Genomic DNA, 10355 nt, shown 5'->3' on the forward strand with positions numbered 1-10355 from the left:
AGCTAATTGAGGGGGCTGACAGCTAATTGAGGGGGCTGACAGCTAATTGGGGGGGCTCAAAGCTAATTGGGGGGGCTCAAAGCTAACTGGGGGGCTGACAGCTAATTGAGGGGGCTGACAGCTAATTGAGGGGGCTCAAAGCTAATTGCGGTGGGGGGAGAGGTCTGCTCAGACCTTCCCCTTGTCCTAAAGCTCCACATGAAAAGCGTGGACCTCTCCAGTTGCATCCTCCCCCCCCCCAATTCCTTTCCTTCCCATGCACTCCCTGAAGTCTCCTTGCCCTCCTCATCATCATCCACTTGATGTTAAGCTCAGGCTGCTGCAGTCTTCCTAGTTTTACATGTGGGACGGCCAAGGCTCCTTCAGCAGGACGCTGCTCTGAGCCTTTCAGTGGCCTAAACCTTTGCCCACAGGAACCATCTTCAGCAGCACCGGGGCTGACACTGTAATGCTCTGCAATGACAAAAGGATGAAGGAAAACCGGGTGGCTCCCACCCACCCCCACCTTACCCGCAGCGGTTTGCAGTTGTCCCTAACGTAACGGCCAGCAGACGTGTTCTCATCCCAATCCAAACGGCCATGGTAGAAATACTTCTGCTTCCTGTTATAAGGAGAGGTGGGAACAGGTTGTAGATGCCACCCAAGCACCCAAAACAACCCTGGTAAAGCAGTAAAGCTGCCCAGCAGGTGAGTCAGGACGCTGCAGCAGCACACAGCTGACTCAATAGGTAAAGCTGGATGCCTTGAAGGGATGCATTAACATACAGGGAAGAGCCAGGAAGGCCTCAGAGCACAGCAGCCATTACTCACCTGGTCTTCCGGATCATGCGAGATGGAATTGGCCCCAAGATCCTCTCCATCATGGCCAGGTGCTCCCTGTTGTCGTGTGTCTGGGGGAGAGAAATGTAAAGAATGGAACCTATTCCAGTCATTCTGCCTCCAGCCCTGGAGGATTCCCAGCTCAGCAGCCCTTTGTTGGCCAACACTATGGTCATATCTACAACACTGCAGCCGTGGAGGGGGGACTCCATCGGTCCCAGAGGCTGCGGGCTGCGCTGGGAAGCAGCCAACGTCCTCTTTACCACTTGTGAGGGAGGCAAACAGTGCACAGTTCTCACCTGGAACAGGGTGAAACCCACATAATACTCAAAGATGATGCAGCCGATGCTCCAGACGTCGCAGGGTTGGCTCCAGCCGAGCTCTAAAAGAGCAATGTGGTTTGTAAAGAAGAGATGGAAGAGATGCAGCCATGATTCCAACCTCCCCCCCCTTTCCTTTCTCTCACCCTTCCAAGAGCAAACAAGACATTAGAAAACCAGTTCCCTTGTCACCTGCTGCCTCTCCCCCCCCTCAAAAATAGGGCTGTGAAGTGAAGCAGCTCCCACCTCACATGGTAAACTACTGAACTCCCAAGGTTGGCTATTGAATGTAATGGAAGGTCAATGCTTCTTAACCCAACAGGCTCAGACCATGCAGTACCCACCCAGAATGACCTCAGGGGCCCGGTAGTGCCTGGTGGACACAATTGTGCTGTGATGCTCGTGGTCAAACGTGGCGCTGCCAAAATCCACCACCCTGATGGCCGTGCTCTTCACACTGCGCTCATCCCGCTTCTGTACGAGGATGATATGGGTTACAAAGAGCTTCAAGATGAAGACTGAGCTCCCTCCTTATACAGCCAACCCTTCCCCATAGGGTCCTCACATCAGCCAATGCACATCCCAAGGCCACATCCAACCCCCTCCCACCTGTAAAGGAAGGGAAACCAAGGAGCCAAGGCCTGAGCTCTGATGCAAAGCCAACCGTTACCTTTTCCAGGTTATAGGTGAGCTCATAGTCTGAGTTGACAAAGAGGATGTTCTCAGGTTTGAGGTCGGTGTGAGTGAGTTTGTTGTCGTGCAGAACTGAGGAAGCAAACGAGAGTCAGAGCTGAGGAACAGAAGGCAAAGCAAGGCCGCTAATATGGGTTTGTTCTGCTCCAACTGGCACCGGTTCGGCCCGTGGTTGGGGCTGGGTGTGAACAATTAGGGTCATCCGGGCCAAAAGGCTTCAAGAGAAGCTCAAAGATTGATTGTATTGATCAGCAGAATGCACACAGCCCTCAATCACTGCCAGCAAACACCCATCAAAAGCATCAGGAAAAGGCACAGGGTTCATTCCAAGCACCAGGGGCAGGAAGGCTCAGTCTGACAGCTGGCAGAGCAGCATCACAGCCAGAACTAAGCACTGGACCCACAAACATGGGGCTGAGGATGGGAGCTGTGCTGCACAGCCACACAGCTGAGGACCAAGGGAGAGGAGAGCAGCCAGCACTTACATTTCACAGCCTGGCACACTTGGAAAGCCATGTGCCGCACTTGGTGGATGGGGTAAGGCAGATAATTGTTGTCCTTGAGGAAATCGAAAGTGCTGAGCCCCAGCAGTTCAAAGGCAATGCACATGTGGCCGTGGAAGTCGAACCAGTCGAACATCCTGACACAGAGACTGGGGAGGAAAAGACTCTGATGCAGATGGGATCCACGCACAGCACTCAGCCCTATAGTGCAGCTTTGCCTTGCTGGGTTTCTACCCCATAGAACTCAACCCAACACACCACCAAGAACCAGAGCTACGAGAGGACTCAGCACCTCCCACCCACCACCCTGTAGCTGGGCTGAGTCGGTGCCTTCCCTCTGCCCCGCTCTGAGTTCACTCACTTCTTGTTCTCGGGATCCTTCTCGTTGATTTTCTCCAGCACGTTGATCTCCAGCCGAGCGGCTTCTTTGTATTTCTCCACGTTTTTAATGATTTTGAGAGCAACACGTGCACCACCCCTGGTGAGAAACGGGAAGAAACTCCACGTTATCGCTGCTGAGATGGCTCGGTGCTCCATAAGGAAGGCCCTTCTGAAGCCAACCTCCCCTTGTGAATCATAGAATCCCTATGAAGAAGCACACAGTGCAGCTTCCTGCCCTCCTCAAGCCAGAAGGAAGCAGTTCCTCAAGGGCTGAGGGGCAAAGCAGAGCTCCTTCCCTCCCCAGGAAGAGCTGAGGTTCCCTTGCAGCAATGGGTGACCCACGAGGGGAAACATTAGGACCCCCAGCCCCACTCCCACCCCCAGCTCCTCTCCCCCCCTTCCTTCCCTCTCCAGGAAGACCTGAGGCTCCCTTGCAGCAATGGGTGAAACACTGGGACCCCACAGCCCCATTCCCACCCCCAGCTCCTCTCCCCCCCTTCCTTCCCTATCCAGGAAGAGCTGAGGTTCCCTTGCAGCAATGGGTGACCCATGAGGGGAAACATTAGGACCCCACAGCCCCATTCCCACCCCAGTCTCTCCCTCCCCATATCTCAATGCAAAGACCCCACAGCCCCATTCCACCCCCAGCTCCTCTTTCCCTTCCCTCCTTCCCTATCCAGGAAGAGCTGAGGTTCCCTGCAGCAATGGGTGACCCACAAGGAGAAACACTGGGACCCCATAGCCCCATTCCCACCCCCCAGCTCCTCTCCTTCCCTCTCCAGGAAGACCTGAGGTTCCCTGCAGCAATGGGTGAAACACTGGGACCCACAGCCCCATTCCCACCCCAGCTCCTTCTCCTTCCCACTCCAGGATGAGGTTGAGCGTCCCGCAGCAATTGGGTGGACCCACAATTGAGAAACACTGGGACCCCCAGCCCCATTCCCACCCCCAGCTCCTCTTTCCCCCCCCCCCTTCCCTCTCTAGGAAGACCTGAGGCTCCCTTGCAGCAATGGGTGAAACACTGGGACCCCATAGCCCCATTCCACCCCAGACTCCTCTCCCTCCATTTCCTGTCCCTTAGCAGGGAAGAGCTGAGTTCCCCTGCGGCAATGGGTGACCCACAAGGAGGGCTGGGGGTCCCAATGTTTCTATTCCCACCCCCAGCTCCTCTCCCCCCCAGGAAGAGCTGAGGTTCCCTGCAGCAATGGGTGACCCACAAGGGGAAAACTGGGACCCCGCCCCATTCCACCCCTGCTCCTCTCCCCCTTCCTTCCCTATCCAGGAAGAACTGAGGTTCCCTTGCGCAATGCGGTGACCATGAGGGGAAAACATTAGGACCCCAACAGCCCCATTCCTACCCCCAGCTCCTCTTCCCCCTTCCTTCCCACTCTATGAAGAGCTGAGGTTCCCTGCAGCAATGGGTGACCACAAGGAGAAAAACACTGGGACCCCATGAGCCCCATTCCCACCCCCAGCTCTCTCCCCCCCCCCCTCCTTCCCTCTCCAGAAAAGAGCTGAGGTTCCCTGCCAGCAATGGGTGAAACACTGGGACCCCATATCCCCAATTCACCCCAGCTCCTCTCCCCCCCCCCCCATATTTCTCAATGCAAAGACCCCACAGCCCCATTCCACCCCAGCTCCTCTTTCCCCTCCCTCCTTCCCTATCAGGAAGCAGCGAGAGCTCCCTTTGAAGGCAATGGGTTGACACAAGGAGAAGAACACTGGACCCCAATCCCCAATCCCACCCCAGCTGCTCTCATCCCACCCATTATTTCTCAATGCAAAGACACTATCCCAATCCCACCCTCGGCTCCTCTCACCCCACCCCATATTCATGCAAAAGCCCGCCATATCCCATTCCCCACCCCAGCTCCTCTCATTCCCCCCCCATAATCTCAATGCAAAGACCCCACAGCCCATTCCCGACCCCAGCTCCTCTTCCCCCTTCCTTCCACTCCATGAAGAGCTGAGTTCCCTGCAGCAATGGGTGACCACAAGGAGAAACATTGGGACCCCATAGCCCCATTCACCCCCGGCTCCTCTCATGGCCCCACCCCATATCTCATGCAAAGACCCCACAGCCCCATCCCCACCCCCCACTCCTCTTTGCCCCTCCCTCCTTCACCTTCCAGAAGAGCTGAGCCTGCAGCAATGGTGCTGTATCCATGAGATAGGAGAGAGACTACAGCACTCTCACCCACCTCCTCTCATCCACCCATATCTCAATGCGCAATGGACCTCACAGCCACATTCCCACCCCCCAGCTCCTCGGTCTCCCCCCCCATATCTCAATGCAAAAGACCACAGCCCTTCCACCCCAGGCTCCTCTTTCCCCCTTTTCCTTCCCTTCCATAAGAAGAGGCTGAGGTTTCCTTGCACAGCAATGGGTGACCCACAGGAGAAACACTTGGTGACCCCCAGCCCCATTCCACCCCCAGTCTCTTTCCCCCACCCCCCTTCCTCACTCAGAAGAGCTTGAGAGATACCTTGCAGCAATGGGTGAAAACACTGGCGACCACCATAGCCCCATTCCCACCCCCAGCTCCTCCTCCCCCCCCCATATCTCAATGCAAAGACCCCACAGCCCCATTCCTACCCCCCAGCTCCTTTCCCTCCCTACTTCCCATACGCCAGAAGAGCTGAGGCTCCCTCTGAGCAATGGGTGAAAAACTGGCACCCCACAGCCCCATTCCACCCAGCTCCTCTCCCCCCCCCATATCTCATGGTGCCAAAGGCCCCAACAGCCCCATTCCCACCAGCTCCTTCTTTCCCCCTTCTTCCCACTTCCATGAAGAGCTGAGGTTCCCTGCAGCAATGGGTGACCCACAAGGAGAAACACTGGGACCCCATATCCCCAATCCCACCCCCAGCTCCTCTCATCCCACCCCATATCTCAATGCAAAGACCCCATATCCCCAATCCCACCCCCAGCTCCTCTCATCCCCCCCCATATCTCAATGCTCACCTCCGGTGATCCATACACTGCACCACTCTGCCGAACGTCCCTTCCCCTAAAGTGCTGAGAATCTCATCTGGGATGGGAAGGAAAAAAAGAAGAGAAAAAGGGGGTGAGAGAAGCGACCAGGACCTGAATGAGGCACGTACATGAGGCAGAGGAGAATGCATTGCAAAACCTAACCTGCACACAGCATGAGAGCTTCCGGAGCAGCGGAAGGCTGACACCGGCTGCACGAGGCAGCTGCCCTAAATTCCCTGGCTCTTCAAGTAAACAATACAAGATATAAACATAGCTTTAACCAAATAAACCCAAAACAAAAAACCAAAACCAAACCAAAAAGGGGGGAAGGAAAAGGAGAAAGGGTTTTTTCTCTCGAATAAAACAGCGGAAATCAAAATGGAACAGAAAAAATAAATAAATAAAATAAAAGATAAAAAGACAGATCTGCGACTGCGATGGGAGCTTAACTAGAGAGCTAAATTATGTTACGATTTGGCTGTACATCTTTCTTGTAGCCAGTCGCCGACGCGATAGATCAGATGCCCCTCGTCGTCGTCCTCCACACTCTTGGCCCTTCTGCTGCTCTGTCGACTCCTCTGCTGGCCCAGGCAGACACAGGGAATTCATCATTCACCATTCAATCAGATTTTCACACCAGCGCAGCAGCCAGAATTGGGTGGTTTGGAAATTCACATTGAGGAGGGGTTGCAGGAGGAGATTCCCAGCCAATTCATAAGGCACAGAGGAATATATAACGATAGGGATATTGCAAGGGAACACGTCAAGATAACAACACACTAAGCTCAGAAAAGAAAAAATAAAATAAAAAAATAAAATAAAAAATCAAAGAAAATCAAAGAAAACCAAACGAAAAAACCAGTTTTTGCTTTTCGGCGTGGCAAAAAAAAAATAAAATATGAAAGAAAATAAGAAAGAAAATCAAAGGAAAAAGAAAAACCTACAAACAGCCCCACCCCAACCAGCGTGAGAGCAATGGGGGCCGGCAGAGGGGCTGCTCTCGCTCCTATGGGGGCTCAGAGAGGAACAACGCTGCCATTGGGGTCCAATGGTGCCACGCGTGGCTCTGCTGCTCAGTGAGCACAGGGGGGGCATCACAACAGCCCCGTTAATCACTGAGGGATGGAGGCAGGAGATGGGACGTCCTGCCCTGCACGGACATCCCCGACCCCTTCCGACCTCCCCCCTTTTGCTCCCCTCCCACCCCCCCCCGGTGCTCAAAGATGGATTTGGAGACTTTAAGAAGCAATTCTTGGTATAAAGATCCATCTGAAAGCAGAATGGTTGGAGAGTAACGGCCTGGGGCAGACGTGGGGCTCCTTCCTACGCCCTCCTCCCTTAAAGAAGCTGATCCTGGAAAGGTTGATTTCCAAGAGAGAAGCAAAGGCCCAAAGGGGAACAGGGGCAGCCTGGGATGAGGCAGGTAGGAGGTTTTACACCACAGAAGAGATAAACTCCTGTTTCCAGCACTTGGGAGCAACCAGGCAGCAGCCTGAGGACCTGGATACAGCCCGTAACCCCCCAGCCCTGAACACATGGTGAGAATGGACCAGCCAACAGTGAGAGCTCCAGCACAGAGCAGAGAACACGGCTGGGCTCGGACAGAACCGGGAGCTGAACAGCAGAACAGACATCAAGAGAAAGACAGGGATGATGCTGAGAAGAGCCTGAGCTGCGCAGATCACAGGCTGCATCCCTTTATGTGCCATCCCCAATGCATTGGGATGCTCAAAAACAGCCTGCCAGGACATGGGGCTTAACTCAGAGATGGAGCTGCTGCCATAGGGTCCAAGTCAAGGACCAAGAGGGACCTGCTGCACACAGCCTGGGCTCTATAGGACCTGCTGCACACAGCCTATGGGCTCTATAGGACCTGCTGCACACAGCCTGGGCTCTATAGGACCTGCTGCCGCAGCCCTATGGGCTTTATAGGACCTTGCTGCCAGCGCCCGAGTGCCTACTGGCCTCATATAGGCCCTGCTGCACACAAGCCTATGGCTCGTATGGGACCTGCTGCCCACACGCTGGGCTCTATAGGGAACGCTGCTTGGCACACAAGCCTGATTGGTCTCTGATACGTGACGCTGCTGCATACGCAGCCTATGGGCGCCTCTATAGGATTGCTGCACGGCAGCCTAATGGCCTCCATAGGACCTGCCTGCCCGCAGCTCATATGGGCTCCATTAGGACCTGCTGCACCACAGCCTAGTAGGGCTCCATAGGACCCTGCTTGCATCACAGCTAATGGGCTTATGGGACCTTGCCTGCTACTCACAGACTGACTCTATAGGACTTGCTGCATCACACGCCTGGCGCTTATGGGAACCTGCGTGCTCACACAGCCGTACTGGGCTCTAACTAGGACCTTGCTGCACAGACAGCCTTATTGCTCTATAGGATCGCTGCACATCCGCCTAGTGGGGCTTCTATAGGACCTGCTGGCACACAGCCTATGGGCTTTATAAGGAGCCTGCTGCACGTACGCCAAAATTGGGCTCTATAGGACCTGACTGCACCACCGCCTAATGGCTCTATAGGACACTGCTGCACACAGCCTATGGGCTTAATAGGACGCACTGCTGCACACAGCCTAATGGGGTCCCTAGTAGGACCTGCTGCCACACCAGCACTAAGTGGGCTCTATCAGCGGAACCTGCATGCGACAACAGCCTATGGAATCTATAGGGACACCCTCACTGCCCTGGCATACTACAGCCTACGGGCCTCATAATAAGGACGCTGCCTGGTTGACACACAGCCTAATGGGCTCTATGGGACCCTGTCCTGCAGACACAGCCGTTATGTCGCTCTTCTCCATGGAGCCTGCTGCACACAGCCTAATGGGCCCTATGTGACCTGCTGCGACCACCAGCCTAGTGGCTTCTAATAGGACCTGCTGCACACAGCCTATGGGCTCTATAGGACCTGCTGCACACAGCCTATGGGCTCTATAGGACCTGCTGCACACAGCCTATGGTCTATTGGGAAGCCTCGCCATGCACACAGCCTAATGGGCGTCAGTTGTGATGTGCGGATCGCAAAGATTAACGCTGGGCACAAACCTCACACAGTGGCTCTTTAGCTGGGATTCCCAGCCCTTAATGAGCAGCAGCAAACAAAAGCAACGCTCTGAAGGGATAAAGGAGGCAGAGCTGGACTGCAGCACCACCCCTTGGGGCCATGCCAGCCCTGCCAGGCTCTCATAGCCTTGCACTGAGCTGACAGTGCAACCGAGACGCATCAGGACTGTAACCAAACCCTACACCAAACCTAACCACTCCTCCAACCGAATCCAAGAGCCAGTTTAGAAAGCAGAGAGTTTTTTACTTACCCCAACTCTCCACCTGCGAGAGAAAGGTTTTACAGGGGAGGCCCAACACGGCACGGATACTCACCGATGAGGAACGACTAAAGGACCGGCTGCGCCGCCGCCTCCGCCTGTGCTTACGCCGGCTGCTTTTGCAGCTCCGGTAGCTGCCGTCGCGGTCCCGGGATCGTCGGTAGTCGTAGGAATGCCGGTATTCGGGGTCGTAATAGGGCTCCCCTCGCTCACGGCTGTAGTCGTTGCGTCGGTAGCTGTCACAGTAACGGCGGTCGTAGGCCCTCCTGTCTGCTGAGTGGTCGTCGTAGCTGGGGAGGGGGGAGAAAAGAGGGGGGGGTCCATAGAAAGAATAAGAGGGAACTCAAGGGGAAGGGGAAGCAAAGGGGGGGGTCCATAGAAAGAATAAGAGGGAACTTGAGGGGAAGGGGAAGCAAAGGGGGGGGTCCATAGAAAGAATAAGAGGGAACTCAAGGGGAAGGGGAAGCAAAGGGGGGTGGGGTCCATAGAAAGAATAAGAGGGAATTCGAGGGGAAGGGGAAGCAAAGGGGTGGGAGGGGGAGGTCCATATAAAGAACAGGAGGGAACTCAAGGATGGTGGAGATTCAATCCATAGTTTAACAACAGCCCAGGTGTCCTTGAACACCTCCAGGGATGGAAGGGGCACACACAGCCTTATGGTGCCCTATGGGTTCTTAGGGTACCCCATGAGGTCCAAATAGCACCCCACAGGTCCTAATGGTGGTCTATGGGTTCCTATGGCACCCCACGGGGTCCAAATGGAACCCCACAGGTCCTCATGGTGCCCTATGGGGTCCCATGGCACGCCACAGGTCCTTATGGTGCCCTATGGGTTCCTATGGCACCCCATGGGGTCCAAATGGCACCCCATAGATCCTTATGGCTCCCCACAGGTCCTTATGGTGCCCTATGGGTTCCTATGGCACCCCACAGGTCCGTATGGTGCCCTGTGGGTTCCTATGGCACCCCAAGGGATCCAAATGGTGCCCTATGTGTTCCTATGGCACCCCACAGGTCTTTATGGTGCCCTATGGGTTCCTGTGGCACCCCATGGGGTCCAAATGGTGCCCTATGGATTCCTATGGCACCCCACAGGTCCTTATGGTGCCCTATGTGTTCCTATGGCACCCCATAGATCCTTATGGCTCCCCACAGGTCCTTATGGTGCCCTATGGGTTCCTATTTCACCCCACAGGTCCTTATGGTGCCCTATGGGTTCCTATGGCACCCCACAGGTCCTTATAGTGCCCTATGGGTTCCTATGGCACCCCATAGATCCTTATGGCTCCCCACAGGTCCTTATGGTGCCCTATGGGTTCCTA

General features: G+C 55.0%; 1 protein-coding gene across 3 annotated transcripts in view; it reads right to left on the bottom strand.

Moving 5' to 3' along the window:
- Positions 1-10355, bottom strand: part of CLK2 (CDC like kinase 2) — a 13300-nt gene that overhangs the window by 545 nt on the left and 2400 nt on the right. Inside the window, exons 3-12 of one of the 3 annotated variants that reach the window (XM_015884637.1) lie at positions 9089-9323; positions 6178-6271; positions 5682-5748; positions 2697-2813; positions 2318-2484; positions 1810-1904; positions 1484-1613; positions 1119-1201; positions 811-890; positions 511-601 (exon numbers count right to left, since the gene is read on the bottom strand). In XM_015884637.1, coding sequence (XP_015740123.1) covers positions 511-601; positions 811-890; positions 1119-1201; positions 1484-1613; positions 1810-1904; positions 2318-2484; positions 2697-2813; positions 5682-5748; positions 6178-6271; positions 9089-9323 — 1159 coding nt within the window. Of the gene's footprint in view, positions 1-510; positions 602-810; positions 891-1118; positions 1202-1483; positions 1614-1809; positions 1905-2317; positions 2485-2696; positions 2814-5681; positions 5749-6177; positions 6275-9088; positions 9324-10355 lie in introns of those variants that run through there. The other 2 variants (XM_015884636.2, XM_015884638.1) reach the window with 2 other exon arrangements.

Source organism: Coturnix japonica, chromosome 25 (genome assembly GCF_001577835.2).
Source record: "Coturnix japonica isolate 7356 chromosome 25, Coturnix japonica 2.1, whole genome shotgun sequence".
NCBI lineage: Eukaryota > Metazoa > Chordata > Aves > Galliformes > Phasianidae > Coturnix > Coturnix japonica.